This window comes from Cyprinodon variegatus, unplaced genomic scaffold (assembly GCF_000732505.1).
Source record: "Cyprinodon variegatus isolate N-32 unplaced genomic scaffold, C_variegatus-1.0 Scaffold4, whole genome shotgun sequence".
Lineage (NCBI taxonomy): Eukaryota > Metazoa > Chordata > Actinopteri > Cyprinodontiformes > Cyprinodontidae > Cyprinodon > Cyprinodon variegatus.
In genome coordinates, this window is record NW_015150457.1 from 267,337 (window position 1) to 286,107 (window position 18,771).

At 35.8% G+C, this 18,771-nt stretch overlaps 1 protein-coding gene across 5 annotated transcripts; it reads left to right on the forward strand.

Moving 5' to 3' along the window:
• The first annotated feature begins 1,666 nt into the window (after nucleotides 1-1,666).
• LOC107082979 (zona pellucida-like domain-containing protein 1) lies at nucleotides 1,667-10,691 on the forward strand. 5 transcript variants are annotated; one of them, XM_015371904.1, is made up of 11 exons: nucleotides 1,667-1,908; nucleotides 2,197-2,352; nucleotides 3,254-3,474; nucleotides 3,582-3,763; nucleotides 3,995-4,067; nucleotides 7,049-7,146; nucleotides 7,453-7,533; nucleotides 7,738-7,909; nucleotides 7,989-8,094; nucleotides 8,277-8,306; nucleotides 8,457-10,691. In XM_015371904.1, exons 2-11 carry the CDS (start codon nucleotides 2,214-2,216, stop codon nucleotides 8,627-8,629), a joined length of 1,275 nt encoding a protein of 424 aa, XP_015227390.1. In that variant the 5' UTR covers nucleotides 1,667-1,908; nucleotides 2,197-2,213; the 3' UTR covers nucleotides 8,630-10,691. The 5 variants fall into 5 exon arrangements, with proteins under 5 accessions (XP_015227390.1, XP_015227380.1, XP_015227370.1 ...); XM_015371894.1 differs by having other exon boundaries at nucleotides 2,180-2,352; nucleotides 8,457-10,690; XM_015371884.1 differs by having other exon boundaries at nucleotides 1,668-1,908; nucleotides 2,154-2,352; nucleotides 8,457-10,689.
• Nucleotides 10,692-18,771: the final 8,080 nt, after the last annotated feature.

An 18,771-nucleotide genomic window follows, 5' to 3' on the forward strand; every position in this document is an offset into this window, starting at 1 on the left:
ATGCTTTCACTAAAAAAGGATTGAAGGTGTCAATGGTTGAATATAAATTGACATATAAGAACTCTGTGGGTTTTTTTCTTAGAAAGTGTATATGTGAACATATTTACAATACAATGAGCATTTAGAGAGTGGAGCAAGTGGCTAAACAAGACAATTGTTAAGAGGATTTAGAGCGCTTTTACCAAATTAGTTTGAATCTTTTCTTTAAGTAATAAAACTTTGAACCTTTTTTTATATTACAAACACAAACATTGATTGTGATGGAAGCAACTGCATAATGGTTATGTGAAAGGGTAAAGTTACATTGTAGGTACCTATTTCACAAATTAAATAAGAAGAAAACAGTGGTCCATATTGTAATGCATTCATATTTCAATTAAATTATATACAATAATGAGGTCATATTGAGCATCACCGTAAAAAACGATACGCAACCAATTTTCTTTAAAAGCCTAGAAATTAGTATTGAAGTCCAAAACAAAGAAGAAAATAGGGATAAAGATGTGGACCTGTTCAAAGCATGGTTAAAGTATAAAACAACAACCCAGCTGTGAACTCACACACCACTATTCCATCCCTGATTTAAATGAATAGAGTTTGACACAACCGGTTACTTGACTTACAGCCTGGGTAGAGAAAAAAAAAGCTAACACCTTGCAGTGCGTTGTAATAAGAATCATAATCTTTATTCTTCATTTTGGATCCATTATGACATTTTTATTAATAGAGCCTCGTCTTAAAGGTAGAATAACATGATTGCTTAAAGGAAGCCATCCAAAGTCCTATTCAAGTTTGCCACAAGCCATGTTTGCATTGAAAATGCATGAAAGACTTAAAGGTATAGTGGAAGATGTTCTTTTTCTGGGTGGATCATCAAAATAAGTGGTCCTCCTAATTGTCAATCATTCTGGTTATATGTTTATGTAAGGCCGTCCTACGTGCTTACACATTTTCATTTATGGGTGGTGAGTCTGAAGTTGTGGAAAAATTGCACATCTTCTTTTGAAAAAGTAAGCTTGAGCGATGCAAACAGGCATTTTTAAACAGAGCGTGCACAAGGAGAAATTTGCTTGTACATGCTCTTGTAATTAGGGATTCCCTCTTGGGAGCGGGTACAGGGTTGTGTGTGAATGTGCATTTTTATTTTTTTTTTATTGGAGAGTCTTTTCAAAAATGCGCGAAAACTTGTCCACTAAACCTCGACTTATTCTGAACCAAACTTGGTTTCAGCATTACAATAAAGAGCAAAGATAAAGTCAGAAACAAAACCCTATCGACTGTTCACAAACTGTGACATGTTCAATGACTTCAATGAACTTTTGTCTGTGAAGGTCTGTAGCAAAGTTAAAGGTAACTGATTTCTTGTGTAGTGATTAAATAACTTTGCTGTGGCTATATAAACAGCTGAAGGTTTCTACTTTAAGTGATGCCTTATGCATCGCAATTACTTGCACACAGCCGTCCAATGGACTGTGATCTGACTTTTGTGCTCATGCGAATATGAGCCGCAGCAGTAGCTGATGAAAGCTGAATTCTCGGGCGACACTTGCCCCCTGCTGAGGCCCACCATTTGTTTGACCTGACAGACAGAGATCAGACTGAAGAGAGATGAATGGGAACCCACCAAGCACGCTCGGGTTTCGGTGTGCCGTGAAAAGATTTGTTCCGTCCATTGAGATCTGATGGAGTTTCCCATGTTCTGCACCGCAACAGCTTTTTGTTGGACTATCTTTCTCATCTACCTGCTCACAAGAGATACACGCAAGGCTGACATTACATTCAGTGCGGTTACCTTGATGCCAGTGCAAACTGTGTGCCACAGTTAAGAAGTTTACCATCGTCATAAATCACAGGAGGAAGAGGGGTTCTGGATAATTAATCTGGAAAAGACTGGAGGCAGATAAACAGGTGAGGAGAGAGACATGGGTGGGGGAGATGAAGGAGGGAGGCAGGGGAATGAAATGAGGTGGAAAGAGGGGTGACCTTAGTTTAAAAGAGGTGGGGTAAAGGGTCAAGATTAGTGGTAAAAGAAGAGGCGAGGAAGAAGGATTAGGAGACCTGTGGACAGAAGGCTGAACTCCTCTGATCGAGGTCAGAGTGTGCAGCAGTCGTGGAAAGAAGTGTTGTTTTTTCAACCTGTGATTTTGACATAGGTGCTGTTTTTTGACATGTAACTGAGGAATGTGGTTGATCCAGTGTTGACCCCCCTGAAGATGACCCTGGGCAAACCTCTCTCAGATCCTGAAATGGCACAAATGTGCTTCGTCTTCCTGCTGATTGGGAACGCCATCTCAGTTTCCACACAGTTTAATGGATACAACTGTGATGCCAGCTACCACAGCAGGTTTCCTGGTGAGAAAACAGCACAACATGCCCTCTTTATTTTTACCCCTTCTTTTTTTCTTATTCTGCTTTAGTTGGACTAAAATGTAGCTATTATTCAAATTGACAAGCTGAACTAGCTACATCATTTTCAGGTGTATTCTTGGTAAAGCTTTCATACAAGGTTTTAAAATTTCTTTTGCTCTTTAGAGATATTTCAAGGATGGATAAAGCATAGAAGTTTGCATGTCTACTTTTAAATCACATTTCCATTACATTTTGCACAGATACAGATACAATTAAACAAAAAACAAAAAAGTGTAATTAATAATAACTAATATCTAAAGTTTTTTTTTTTTATGTTTGCCTATTTAATGATGCAATTAAAACAACATGTTTGATGAACATATATAGCCACATTACAAGTGGAAAATGCAACATGCATAACTATAGAAATAATTTTTGTTTAGATGTATAAACATATTTATGTCATATTTAAATATTCTATATGAATGATTGTTTTATTACTTTTTTTAACCTTAATCTAATTTAACTCCATTCTCTGTTATGATTGTATTTTAATTCTTTTTACAATTTGCCCAAAATTAATCTCCACTGTTTGTCTTTAATATAAGAAGCAATGAATTGGAAAATCTTTTTCCTTTTTTCTTTTTTTAAAGCTTACATAAAAGACTTAATCTTCAATTTCCTTAACCAAAAAACTCATCCTTGTAGAGAAATAAAAAGAAATAAATGCAAACTTAATGTTCTTCAACATTTTAGACAGTAAACAAGATAGATTATATACAATATTTGAAGTTAGAAAACCAAATGTTGCTGTTGACCTAAAGTGATTGCCATAAACTGAACATTTTAAATTAGAGAAGCATTGTTTTAGTCTGAACCATCTGTTTCTATTTTGTCTCTGCAGCAGAGCGAGACATTAGCATTTACTGCGGGGTCCAAACCATCACCCTGAAGATCAATTTCTGTCCCGTTCTCTACTCGGGGTACACAGCTGCAGACCTGGCCCTCAACGGCCAGCACAGCGACGCTCAGTGTCGTGGTTTCATCAACAACAACACCTTCCCCACTGCCGTCCTTTTTTCAATCAGCCTCAGCACTCTGGAGGCCTGTGGCAACAGCCTCGTTGTAAGGAAAAATAAAAAACAACAATATCACTTTGGTTAAACTAACAGACAATCTCATTAGTTGTTTTTTCACTTAACAGTGCGTTAGATAATTCTCCTTTTATGCAGGTCAGCACAGCTTATGGGGTCAACGCCTACGGGAACATGTCTCTGGTACAAATTGGGAATATCTCAGGATACATCGACACTCCTGACCCTCCGACTATAATCAGCTACCTGCCTGGTTTGCTGTACAAATTCAGCTGCAGCTACCCATTAGAGTACCTGGTCAATAACTCCCAGCTGGCATCGTGAGTTACTTTCACTTAATGCTCATATGAGAGCCTGGCATTTATTAGAATACATTACTGATGCTTTCATGAGTATAAATGTTTGCATTTTGAGTTTTGTACCACTTCTTTTACTAGAAGTGTACATTTTTAATGGCTAATATAATCATTCAGGTAAATGTTTTAACTTGTATCTGAACTTGTATCAGGTCACATTATGAAACACTGCCAATAATGAATTTCTTTTCACAGCTCCTCTGCTGCTGTTTCAGTCAAGGACAGTAATGGCACTTTCGTTAGCACCCTGAGTATGATCCTGTACAACGTGAGTACGCAGCCCAGTTAAAACAGCTTTACCTCTAAGAGAGCAGAATGCTGGCAAAGTTTATTTGAAATATTTATATCAAGAGAAGTAGAGAGAGAAGTAGATATTAGGGGTTTAATCTATAAGAGGTGTATAAATACCTACTTATTTTCAACAAATCTGATAAAAGAAACCAAAGAAAGACTGAAAAGAAATGTATGTTTTTTGTAAACTTCATTTCCAAGCCTGCCTACATCATGTTCCCATTGTGAATTCTCTCTAAAAGACAGATCTATTCATTAACCAGAGACAATGGTGAAAGATTGCATTTCTGAAAGCTACCCTCTCTCTGGAAACAACAAATTATGATGGTATAAAATGTTGCTGTATAAAGGTATCAGTCAGGAAAAAATAACAAAATGCTCTGCAGTATTTTATAGGGTTAGAAAGGACTTGTATGAAACTACTAACACTACCATCCACCAAAGAATTCCCAGGTTCTTCAGAAGAACAGTCATCCCATGATGCTCCCTCCTTCGCTGTTGTTTGAATGCATAAAAGAGTCTATATCATGCAACTTTTTTGAGCTTTTAACTCTTATATAATGCTTTTCCTCCATCAAATTCATGCACAAAGTGATATTTCATTTGATTAATTCAGTTAATTTTGATTAATGCTGTCTGAACAGCAGCCCCTTTTGAACTGTAAAAAATAAGCAGTTGGAGAATATCTACATAATAATGTCAACTCCAGGAAGCACCTACCTTAACCCTGCTGCGCCTGCACTGTAAACAAACACTCATTTTCTCAGATAAGGAAGAGGTGATGTAAAGTACAGAGTGGTGATTTGCCTAAAAGTTTAGACCGCCCTTCTAGCAGCTAATCTGCACAGAGCAACAACCTATCTTCTAAATATTTATCTGTTACAAAGGCGGCTTAGCTTTGAAGGTAAGTATTTTTCCCATGGATTTGGAGAAAACAACTGTATTTTATACCAAATATATACGCTTCTAAAGCCTCTTTCCTACTGCAATTAGTGGGTTAACCTGGGTTTTTGAAACACAGGTTGACTCGCTAACCGTCTGTATTTGGATCCCTTCCCATTAGCAAAGAAACACTGGGTCTGATGCCCCTGCTGGTAAGCTGTGGTGCCTCTGTCCCCCCACTGCTGCGTGTCTGGTGACACCAGCATGCTGGATTAGCTTCCACGATGTCAGCAGTGTGACAGATATCAGGAAAATAAATAATGAAGAGCAACATGGGAGGTCATAGCCATTCCAAAAAAGCAATCAATTGAAAGCTTCTAATCCAGGAAGCTTTTTCAATTCAATTCAATTTTTCAATTCAATTAAAAAAGCTTCCTGGATGGGAAGCGAAATGTCCTCAAACTTGGAAACAAAGGTGTCAAGATTTGGATAATGTTTGTTGACCCAAAAGCAGAGGCAGGGAGGCAGAGGTGAATTTCTTGTGGATTTAATGATGAGAGGAGGCAGGTAATCCAAAAATCCAAATATGAAAACAAAGTCCAAAAACAAACAGGAAACCAGGAATCAAAAAATCCAAAAAGAAAACAAAGCCCAAACTAACATGAAACCAGGAGTCCAAAAATCAAAAAATCAAAACAAAAAAACGAGTAAAGACGAACCAGAAACCATTGAGACATCAGGGGGATCACAATCACAAGGAGGAAGGCTAAGAGAGACGGAGTTGGAGGAAGTTTGACGAGGATCCAGCAAAGAAGAACTGAACAGAGAGGGTATTTAAGGGAGACTGAGACAGAGAGAAGAGTAACGAGCAGATTTGGAACAGGTGTGCACAGAGCAGAACAGAAAAGTAGCTGGGGAAAAATGAGAACACAAGAGGGCAGCAGAGGGCAAAACAGAACATCCAAAAGAAAAACTTAACAGAACCAGAACTCTAACAAAAGGAGAGCCAGGGCGTAGTGAGTGTTCATTATTGTTTCGGTCTTTTGTCCTTCCGAATCCCTCTTAGCAGTGCTGCGCGATGTTTAACAAATGTAAGCAGAGCTGTTTTAGCTTGTTAGAACAGACGGCACTGCCACGATGTTGTGACGTATGCTTGGTGGGTCTGATGTTCCCACGATGTTATGATTGGAGCCAAGCCGTTTGAAAGCGACTTTAACCTGCGTCGCTGGCCGAGTCATTTCATGTGAGTTGAAACGGGTCAGTGAGCCATTCCCACCGCCACTAAAAGCCGATTGTTTAAACATTTTTTAGGCCAGTGGGAAAGGGGTATATTTCTAAAGGCATTGTTTTATCATTTTCCTATAGGTGACTTACAGGCTTACAAAAAGCATGATATCGGTTCTTTAAGTCCTTTTGTTAATTTTGAGAGCTGTTTATGAACCAAAAGTACCATTTGACAGTTTGGCCCAAATTTCAGCTTGATTTCATTTGATCATGACACCTATCCCACCTATTTTAGCCAGACATGTCCTAATCCCTGACTTGGAAAAAAATAAATACTTGTTACATGTAGGACACTAGCCGCATTTACCAAAAACTGCAGCAATTTCAATGTTGCTGTCAGCCTGGTGCCCCTCCTACAACTTTCTCCTTTATGTTTTTCATCAGTTTTGGGAAAATGTTTTCTCTGTTCATTGGTTTAGTTTTTATGTTGGAGGCTTGAGCTGTGATATATTGTAATCTCCCTGCAAGCAATGGCTTTGGCTAAAAACATACAAATGAACACGTGTCACAAAAATCCTATGAAAGCCAAACTTATTTCAGGTACAAGTTAAAAAGAATTGACGATTACATGATGCAAATAAATCTAAAGGGGCTACAAGAAATTATCAATGTGTCATTACAGCATTTCTTTTGTATGGGATGATTAATCAAAGTCTTAAATCCTGGATTTTTTTTTTTTATGATTAAGCACCTTTTTGAGAGGCACTAGACATACTGAATACAAGTTTCCAATGTTTGGCACAGAATAACGTTATTTTTATGTGTCCATTTGTTTGGTATCACTTTGTGCAGGACTCTACATACAGTCAGCCTCTCTCCATTCCAATGACTGGTCTCTCTCTGAAAACCAGGGTCTTTGCTGCTGTAAAGGCCACAAACTTAGACAAACGGTATGGAGCAACACTTTATTCTTTGCTATGCTTATCCTTAAACAAATATATGATTGTGCTTTATGTAATCTGTTATGTTATTTACACTGAGACTTAACTACACACATGATGATATTTCTGATTTCCACTAGCATCTTTCCCAGCATCTTTCTTTTTTTCAGATATAGACTTATTCTTTTGTGCTTATTCTACTTTCATTATGCCATTATGTTATTATTGGATGTGAAGGCGCCAGTCTGCAGCAGAGAAACCCCAACCAGTGCTTTCCCATCTCTATCCCATCTCACAGTTTTGTCCTTCTTGCAGATGGAATATCTTGATGGACTACTGTTACACCACCCCCTCAGGGAATCCTAATGATGAACTCCGCTATGACCTTTTCTTTGGGTAATCTTGCTTTTTTTTTCATTCAAGATGATGACTTGATAAACCACAAAAGAGAGTCATTACCTTTTCAGGCTCTCTGCTAGGCTTATCCTCATGAATGCTTCCATCCTGTGACAGCTTAAGCATACACCCAGACAACCAGTCTGTCATTTTTAGTGCATGCATGTTTAAATATGTATGCATGTCTGTGTTGCATGTATGCAGATGCTATAAAGATCCTCAGACGACTGTTTTTGAGAACGGGAAGAGTCAGATGGGGCGTTTCTCCTTTGAGGTCTTTCGATTTGTGAAACACAGACACCAGAAAATGTCCACCGTGTTCTTGCACTGCGTCACCAAGCTTTGCAGGGCAGATGACTGCATCATGCTTATTCCGGTATGAGGGAAAATCTGTGAATGTGTATAAATGTCTTCTGATTTCAGCGAGGAATGAAATTGGAAACTGTGATTGACAGATTTGTGGGAAACGGCGTAGGAGGGATGGAGAGCAGAGCCTTGATTCCCGGCCAGCGGCGTCTGGGAACGCCGTTATCACTGCTGGTCCAATTATCACAAGGAGTGGTATGAACAATAAAATGATCTTAGAGGAACAGGCTGACATTTTTACAGATAGGCTGATCTGAAATTGTGGAAGAGTCATGATAGCAGAAAAGGGTTGCCTACAAAAAAAGTGTAGGACTTATCAAAAAAAAAAAAAAGCCAGTAAAATATCTTAGAATTGATCATCTTTCTTTTATTTACAGAGGAAACACCTGTCAACAACTCCCAGCTTGGTAAGAATATTTCCTCAATTATAAAATTAACAATTGTGTTAAACAGAAAAATATGAAAATAAAGAAATGTTTCAACACCTAACAAAGAGTTTTAAAGCATCATTTTAGAAAATATCTGTTTCATTTTTCCCTCTATCTTCCACCCAACAGCACCTGGCGTTTCTTCCCAGCCATTAAATGGTTTGACCATTGCTCTGATCTCGGGTGTGGCCATATTGGGTGGGATCAGTGTCGGCTTCTTTGTCCTGTCGCTCCGCCTCTTCCAAAAGTCCCGCCTCCCAAGAGCAGCAGCCTCAGGTGTTTGGAATCCCAGCTTTAAGTGAATTTGGCTCCTTGTTTTCATTTATTTTTTTAGCCTCTTCAGGGCATCTGATTGCCCACAATGATACACTCATAACTATGGTTTTATATACATATAACATGTTTTAGGTATTTATTGACTTCAATACCTCATTTTTTGGGCTTGCCAGTAGTTGAAAACAATCCTATTTCAGTTAGAAAATTAGAAATGAATAAATAAACCAATTTACATATGTTTTACAACCGTAATTTGTTATTATTTCAACCTTTTGGTTATTGGTGAGCAAACTGTTACATGAAAAAAACAACAACAACAACAACAACAAAAAACGATTGTTTAAAAACCAATAGATAAATAATATGCAGTATACCGTTTAAGCCAGGAAGTTTTCATGAAAAATATTCATACTGATTAATTTTATATATATTTTATGTCATTATAGCCCCAATTTCCAGTGCATTTTGTTTGGAATAATGAGCTAGACCAGCACATTCTAGCACATAAGTAATTATTGAAGGAAAATTATATATTTATCTCTTGTAAAGAAAAATCTTAAAAGTGGTACATTTGTATTTTGCTCCCCTAAGTCAGTATGTCATATAACCATATTTTGCTACAATCACAGTTTAAAAACTTATGGGAAATGTTTTTTTGAAATGGAGTTTAGATTTAGATAAAACCATTTCTTTATATTTTCAGGATGATTGTCCTGCAGGAAGGACTCCCATCCATTCTGACCAGCTTCCGGTTTGGTCTGAATCCTAAATAAAACTCTTTAAATTTGTAGATAAATGCTCTAAATATGCAGATGAAATGATCACGGCTTGGTGAAATGTTCCAACCTTTGGTTGATGTTTTATGCTTATTCCGGTATGATAACACTTGTTCTAATTTTTACCACACCTATAAGGCCTTTCATGGATATGAATACAATGAAATGAGATAATAGATTGATAAGAAAAATAAGTGGAAGACTGGCATATATTCAAGTTCATGGTTGCAACAGGGCAAAGCATAAAACGGTGAACCCAACACACTTGCAACACACTTTCAGTCAGTTCATAGCTTTATCTTTTATCATCAAGGTTAAAAGTATGTGTAATGCAAAGAATGTTTGCTTTTATTTGTCTGATTTTAAAAATAAAATTTTTATTCAACTTTTTGTACACCCTGGGACACTTCATAAATGGAACAAGTGCTGATTTACATTGTGTGTTTAGAAGCGGCCTTTAGAGCAAGATTCAAATGTTTCAGAGCTTGATATAATGTTGGGGTTCATTTTTTAAAGTTTGTTATTTATTTCAAGATAAAGGTGCAAGTGTGCGTGTTGATGATTTTCTGATAATCGTCTGAGATGAGGGATATAATGGTTTCATCTGAGACGATCATCAGAATGTTTGATGTCGGCTTAGCTCATCTAGAGCTCAGACTTCATGGTATCATGCAAGATCTATAATGACTGTAAGAGTAAAAAAACTGATTTAGATCAAACAAGTTACACACACGGATGTAACAAAGGGCAGTAGACAATTAAAAAGATCCTTGAAAGGACATATTAAACTTTGTTCAACTGACCAAAATAGTTCTGTGTCCAGCTTTCAAAGAAATGATCGATTTAATGAAATAACCGCAAGTTATACATAGTACTCTCATACATTCTTCTTATTTATGTTAGGAGTCACATCCTGTCTTGTATCTGGATTATGACAAGAAATATACTGGATTTTCTTCAAGGACTATTTAAGAATACTTCAACCAACTGATAGTGATGGTTTTAGTGTTATGATACACACTGATATCTGCTATTAGATATCATTTTTACAATATTTCCTTTTTACGTGTTCAGAAGTTTGGGTCTTATACGTTTTGCTAAATGCCAATACCTGAAGTCCAGAAATATTTTAGCTAAAAATTTCACAAAAGAGAAGCTGATCAGCGATTTCTTTAGGTTTGGAGCACAGAACTTGGGCCACATAAAACAATGTCTAGAAGAACAGTTGGGATCTCCAGCTTAAATATTAACTTTCATAGAGTGAAAATAGTGGGCATTTATAAGGTGGAGTTTAAGTTAAAAGGGACTATCCCTGATCTTGCATTCGATAAACTATTATCTTCCCCCAACAGTTTGTTCTCCATAAGATAAAATGTTACTAAATCGGAGGGTAAACACACCTATTAACTAATAATAAAAATAAAAATATTACCTAACAGATCAGTTTTGAGTCCAAAATTATTCCTTCAAAGCTATTCAAGTAAACGTGCCAAAATTTTCACGACATTTGATATATTTATTTGATCTGTTTCTCCCTTTAGCCACGTTGTTCTGTTTACATACCACCTTGTTGTACACATGCTGCAGGATGCTCAATCCTACAATCTATTAGTCAGTTTATAAGATCAAATTAAATACTTTAACTCATAATAAATTGTATCACAAGCATTTTTCTTAAATTTATCTTTGGGGCACAATCTCAACAATTTTTTCCCAAATGAAACACTCCGCATCACTGAAGAAACACTGTCCAGAGTGAAACATGGTGGTGGCATCATGCTCTGTTCTGTTTTTATTTCTATTTTTTTTTTTTTTTTTTTTCAAAAGGACAAACATAATCAATATTAGAGAAGATTACAATACATATATATATATACTGTATATATATTTTTTTGGTTTGCTTTAATAGCACCTTTTTTCACACAGTTACATTTGCTAATCCTGTCACTGTTTCCCTGGAGGGAAAATTATGAGGAAGGTAATTATTTTTACATTCTAACCACACTACAATCTTGCTATTAGTAACAGTAATTAAAAAAGAAAAAGAGAAAAAAAAAACATAGCTAGCTAGCTTGGCAAATTAAACAATGTTGTTTTTCAGCAAGTTGATTATGTGTGAGCAGCCCTTAGTTCTCCCAATAAGGAGAGTAAGAGTTTAATTCTGAACCTGTTACACATTTTGATGACAGCTCTTCATCCTTTCCTTTCCTATGGATGAAACAAAAGGTTAAAGAAACAAAAGAGCTCAAAATATATTTTTAGAACATGCTTTTGTCTTAATCTAATCATTGATCATCTCATTTTGTCAAACCAAAGTTGATTTGAAATCTCTGATTAGGAAATTTAGAAATTACACACCAACATTTAAGAAATGAGACAACTCAAACAAAATTAGTGCCAGTGCTTTTTATTTCAATTAGGCATAGAGATTAAAAAGTTAAACACATTAAACACTGCCAAAAAACTGTTTTTCCTTCCTGTTGTTTTGCTGCATAGTCTTTTGCAATACCCCAAAGATCCTCTGTCGCAAAAAGATCAAAGTTTTTGTGAACAAACATCAAACGGCTCCATCTTTTATGAGTCATACTGACCTCAGAACTGTTTCAGGAGGACAGAAGGATCAGAAAGCCTCTCCGGTAAGCAGCTGCTATAGGAGTGCTGTAGTGCATTTTCAGCAGTGACAGGCTTTTGTTTACATCCGTAGGTGATGCAATGTAGAATATTCCAACAGAACTCTAAGCTGTATCCTGCAGCATTTGGCTTTATCAGTTCTGGTCCTGCAGGGTTAGTGTCATACATTTTAGACATTTTCTTGCTTGAAAATACTTTCTAAAAATAAAAAGTTGTTAGCAGACTCCTAATGTGCCTGCAGACTGATATTACATTTAAACTATTTAAATAAGATGTGTTGGAGAAGGGAATAGAGGGATACTAACCTTCAAGGACCAGTTGAACAGTTAAAAGCACAGGACTGACTGGATAATAGACACTACAGAAATCCACTGACTAGTTGGATGGAGAAGCATAACAACTCACCAGAGGTTTCTTTACAAGCTAAAACCCCCGCTTCAGTCTATTATTTTAATTTCCACCGGTTATAATTTCCATGAATTAAAGAGGAGCTTACAGATTGAAAGATGAAACAATGTGAAAAAGATCATGCAAGATCATATGAGATCATGCATTTGTTTTTCTTTTAAAGGCTTAACCAAATTAAAACACAGACATGCATACATATTTAAACACGCATGCACTCAAAATGACAGACTGGATGTCTGGTGTGTGCTGAAGCTGTCACAGGATGGAAGCATTCATGAGGATAAACAGATGTAGCATAATTTATATCTCATTGTGTTGCCATCTTAAAATATATATATATTTCTGACGACTATATATCGAGAGGAGTTGGCTAAGGTGGCTTAAGCATCTATAGTGGATGCTCCCTGGACACATGGGCGTGTTCCTGGCACTGTGCAAAAGGGAGGGGCCCAGGGGACAATCAAGGACACGCTAGAAAGAATATGTCTCTCTTCTGGCCTGGGAGCCCCTCAGGCTCCCTCCATTGGAGCTGGAAAAGATGACAGGGGAGAGGGAAGTCTGGGAGTCTCTGCTGAGGATGTTACCTCCAAGAATCACTCGTTTATAAGCGTAAGATGACAAGCATGATATTTTTGAAGAAACACTTATTGACTCACAAACTTCAATTTCATGAAGAATTATGAGAGACCCAATCAAAATATTTTAGTCTATTCATCTCAGATACAAAGGTTCCAAGGCAATATGTTTCCTATGTAAATAGAAAACCCTTTGATAGGTGTTATTCATGGGAATTTTTTTTCAGATGTGATTACAGGTGTAAATTCATATTTTGAAAAAGTATAAATTGTTAAACAAAAGAAAAATAACTTCTATTAATATAAATTCTGTCTCTGGTGAATTATTTCCATAAATGAAGCATTTGCAACCATATGCAAACGTTTTCAGAAAGATTTGAAGATATTTACTTCATGTATTTGATTAAATTCTCTTAACTAAACACAGCCAGCAAAGAGCATTTTAAATGTCATGATTCTTGGAGAATCGAGCTGCTGCAGAATGAACAAAAAAAATCATTTGCTACCAAAACCTATTTAAAAACTGAATCAATCTTATATTTTCCTTTCTTTTGCCGTATCGATTTCTGTCTCCTATGACCTATCTAAATATCTGTAGGCGGCTGCTGCATCTCACGTGTCATTTTGCAAGGCTGGTTTTTGTGTGCCGCTCAACTCTGCTAAATTCTGCACTCCTCATTACTCTAATCCCTCCTTTCAGCAGCCATTCTGCCATGTATTCAGCATCTACAATGTCCACAGATAACTAAAATGGGACGAATGAATTCTATCATCCCCCCTCTCAGCTTTCTATCAGCGATAATTGATTAAACCTTCCTCGTGGAAATAGGAACTAGGCTGAGCTTCAGCTTTGACTGTTGAACCCAAAGCTCAGGTGAACCTTGAAGAGAGAGAATGTATTCTTTTAAAAAGAATGAAGAATGCAAATCACTATGACAAAAATAACAAAAAGACATCCTGATATTTTTCATCATTCAATGTGATTCTATATTTTTAACAGCAGATGGACAGAAACTCCCATTTTCAATCTCTTCAGATGTTTTCCTTCCCAGGTGGCTCATCTGTCAGGATCAGGTGTCTGATATGATCACACTGCTCCCTCTCTCTATCTCAACTTATTAATAATGTTTTATTTGATGCCTTAAAGATAAAAAAATGCTAACTATGAGACAGTTGTAGCTTAAATCTTTTTTCAACTATTACTTCAAAACTAAGAAGATCACAGGGCAGAACTTTGATGCTGTCAGGCTTTTATTTTGACGATATTTAACTTGTTACAAAACCGTGAACATCAAAAGCCTCCTCACAAAAGATCCTTTATTCTAGTCTTTTTTTTATATTTTTTTTATTAAGACTTATTCAGGTCGCAGCGAGCCAACAAAAATCAGGATTGTCTTCATTCCTCTGACTGTGCTCCTCCATGGTAACAGACACTGCCATGATTTTCACTCCTCTAAGCTTCATTTTAGTAGGAAACAATAAACTCAACATCAGATAATTATCTGAAGGATGAGAGTTGAACTCAGATATTTAGCTAAATTGAAAAAAAAACATTGTCTGTTATTAAATCAAAGCAGACCTTTCCTATCTTGGGTCAGTTATAATTTCCCAGCTGATTTCTCTTTGAGAAAGCACAAATAGTGGAAGATAGATTTTAGACTTTCACCAGTAGTTAGATTTTTAAGTATATTTTCTTTTTTTTTAGGATGGCCATTAAACAGCATGATGTCGATTAAAAGTCATGATATTGTTCCTCAAGCCCCTCAAAATGTTTTGTTGGGATCTTAGCTTATACCTGCTCCTACACTGATCTGTCATAGTGCACCACTGTGTTCAAATACACCTTTTCCAACATTTATTGATTTTTAACAGTGCTTATAAAGAACATAAGTGTGCTCTCATGTTAAAGGAAAAGTTCAGAGTATTTGACTATTGTCCAGTATTCAACTTGTCCCTTGTTGTTGTTTGCTAGATCGTTATAGGCTATTTTAGAGCAACACTTACAGAGCATATGAGAAAAGAAAGACAAAACAAACAAACAAAAAATAGACAAAAAAAAAAAAAAACAACATTCTCACAATCTCAAATCTCCCTAGAAAAAACCCCCAAAAAAGTTCCAACAATAATGGTTTCTCTGTTTTCCAAAACATTTGCCCAGATTGTTTTAGTATTCTACTTCACTTAGAAAATAAAAACTCAAATGTATAGTTCAAAGTGAAATAGTCAGGTATACATATAACGAAAGTTATTTTAGGACACTGCAGGAGACCAACTGCAACTATAGTTCACCCCCGACACCCCTCATATCCATGTTTTCTATATAGTCTATAAAAGGACCCCAAATATTTTGAAATAGCAATAATTTCCCTTTTATATGAAAGTAATATTTTCCATTGGCAAGGTTGTCGATATTTCCTTAATCCAGTTAATGAATTTTGGTTTACTTGTACTCCATAAAAGTGCTATGACTCTTTTTTGCAAGTAATAGGCATAAATCTATGGCAATAATAGTTTTTCTGGACATATGATGAGTATAATCCTAAGATAAACACTTTAGGATCAAAAATTAGTTTGATCAAATATACCTTTTCAACTCATCCATTTGAAACAACAATTTGCACACAATTTTAACTCCACATTATGTTATTTTGTTTAGAATGAGGTCTGTTGTGTTAAGCGTAGCACCTCCTTTAGTGAAACAGTAACACATATTTTATGTTGTCACTGTTGTACATCAGTGTTAGGATGTTGTCCTCCATTCTCCCCCAGATGTAACAGTGGTGATCATACCCAAAACCTTGTTTTTCTTTTATAAAATCATAGCTCATGATTTTAGATTAATGATCTTCATCACTGAGAACATTATTTTTTAATAGAGATTTTTTTAGGACATAAAATACGTAACCCATGTCTAATTTCAGCAGTCTTTGCTGTACTGATACATGCAATGTGGCGATATTCATAAGATGTAACATTTTTGTCTTAAATGGTGCATGATTATTTTGGATGGAAATTCCATTTCTGATCAATTAATGGGATAAGCTTTCATTTTTCTGCTTGCTCTGTGGTGGGGAAGAGTTGGGAAAATTTTTATAACCATCCAAATACCATCACCACTATCAAAAATGGTTTCCAAATACATGTTTTCCTTATATAGTGTGTCCTTATTTAGGAGTCATTGTTTTAGGCCTGGTGAATAGCCTTTCAGTCCATACTGGGGCAGGATTTTATTTATTGAGTAATATGATATATTGACCAACTCTAGAGCCAAGTTTGGCTCTTGAGTTGATGCACATTTTCAAATGAATACTATATATTCCTTATTGTTACATACATTTATAAAAACCCTATTAGAAAGTGATTGTTTTTTCCGAGTGGGTTAAATTAGAGGATAGTTTTCACTGCAGTTATATTAAAAGCTTTTGTTTCTAAAAAATAAATCTGTGGAAGACGTGATGTAGGGAGAATAAAAATCATGACGAATCTCTTTATGGTTTTCCATAACATGATCATCTCTATATAGGCTGTAAATCTAAGGATCGGCTGCTACGGGTCTTGTTTTTTTTTTCTCACATCTCCTTTGTTCTACTGGAACAGCGCTATGCCTCAGTGTCTCCACAGCCTTTAGCTTCCATCTTCTTTATTCTGTTTGTGTCGCAAGGCATAAAACATGATATGACAAAAAAGTGAGCTGCACAGCGTAGAAATGTGATTTATTTTTTAGTACTTTAAGGCTTTGTAATCAATTCTGCCTCTGAGTCCAGCAGTCCAGCTTTAGATTTAACCTTTACACATACCCTCAGGTTTTCCTTCCTTACATTAATAGGCACGCCACAGCTACCTAGAAAGCCCCAGTCTTGGATATTTTCTTCCTTCACTTCAATCAATAACTCATAGCTGGACTGTATCCTTGTTATGTGTAGTTGGGATACATGTGAGGTTTGCCTTAGACTGGAAAGTGTTTGTCAGATCAACTGACCACCGTCCTAGAGTTCAGGGATGGCCAGATGGCTCATATTCCATCGAAATGGCTTGGAAGCTTTTGCAGAAAATGCCGGATCCTTTGAGATAGGACTAAAAACATCCAGGAAATTATTTTCATACAACAGGTTTTATGTATTAATATCTGCATCACAGAAATAAGACTTAGATAAGAGAAACACTTTAAGAAAGGAAACATATCAAAAGAACAAGAGTCAAATATATTACATCCGATTAAATGTTAAAATACTGATTTAAAATGCATAACTTAGACTTAGACAGACTTTGATTTTATTTTGTCATATCTGTTGATAAAGGTAAGCAGCAGTGATTAAAACACTCTGATGAAAAAAAGTGATATAAACATATGACTGTATAGTTACAGTTCCAACATTCAGGTTTCTTTTTTATATATACCTATATATATAACCCATTTTACATAACATTTAACATAACTGTCTAGGACCTTAGGGAAATTAACAGATATAACAATACTTGGTCTTAATCAGGAAAACCCTAAATAAGAAGAGTCAACAATGTCAGAAAAGACTGATTTTTAGGTAATTGGTAACAAATGCATATAAAGTATAGAAAACCACTGCTGGAGCCCATGTTTAGCTTTTTTTCTGATTGGGTGAAACTAAACAAATCTATGTGTCTGAATTGCACATAAAAAAATGTATTTAAGACCTTATATAATATCAATAAGATTTTAAATTTTAAAATCATATTTCGAGCACTGGAGTAATCTGATCCATTTTCCTGATTTTGGTTAGCAGTCTTATGTCAGTACTGTTTTTTTTTTTTTTTTTGCAGGTGCCTGATACATTTTTTACAGTGACCTGGTTTTAAGTTAGTACAATAATCTAACCTGCTGAAAATAAAATCATGCTTATTTTTTCTATATATTTTTCTGTTTAATTCTGTTTCTTTCTATATCTTTCTTTCTATATCTTTATTACAAATAAACATGTTTTTCTCTGGCAGTGCTTTTAATATTATGCTAGGCTAATTCATGAACTTACACTTACATTAGAGTCCACAACTACTTGTTTTCTTTGAGAGCCAAAAAGAAAGACTTGTGTTTTTCAGAAACTGTGGACATTTACTCAGGGCCTTTACTGCAGTATGATCAAGTGGTGGCATCAAAACATATAATTGTAAGTCATTAGAATCTCTCCTGTGAGAGATAATTTCATTCACCAAAATTCTAAGGTTGCTGGATTATGTACGGATTAAATAAAAGTGACCAAGTATCGATATCTGAGGATTATCTAAGATAAAGTTGAAATTTTGATTTATTTCTATCATTCCTCTGCTAATATCTAATTTCAAATATTAGTAGCTCCAATTGTTTTCTTCTTTTGATGCATTTATTTTTAATCTTTTGAATAGAAATCATACCATGTATGGGATTGTTATGTTGGTTTTAACACATACTGTATACACAGTAACCACCAAAAAAATTGTATATCAAGCATACATTTTGGCTTTATATCTTGTACTTTTTGAGGTTCCAAGTATTTTTTATTTTAGCATTGATAAAAAAAAGAAGCGGAATTCTATTACAGATGAGGCTTAGAAAGATCTCTTCTGTCTGAGGGGTTCACTCTGCCTATGGAAACGATCCACCCAGCAAAACGGTACAGTGCAGATAACATTAACATGACAGCAAGCTTTATGATGCTGATAAAATCCACTAGTTGTTGTTTTGACTGCACTGGACTGTGCCTTAACTATGTTGAGGTCTTATATATATATGGCTTGTTTGAAAACCAAGAATCTATATCACCTTTA

Coding starts and splice junctions, on each gene's coding strand:
- LOC107082979 (XM_015371904.1), top strand. CDS start 2,214: ATGACCCTGGGCAAACCTCTCTCAGATCCTGAAATGGCACAAATGTGC. Junction 3,475..3,581: donor CCTGTGGCAACAGCCTCGTT/GTAAGGAAAAAT, acceptor CCTTTTATGCAG/GTCAGCACAGCTTATGGGGT. Junction 3,764..3,994: donor AATAACTCCCAGCTGGCATC/GTGAGTTACTTT, acceptor TTCTTTTCACAG/CTCCTCTGCTGCTGTTTCAG.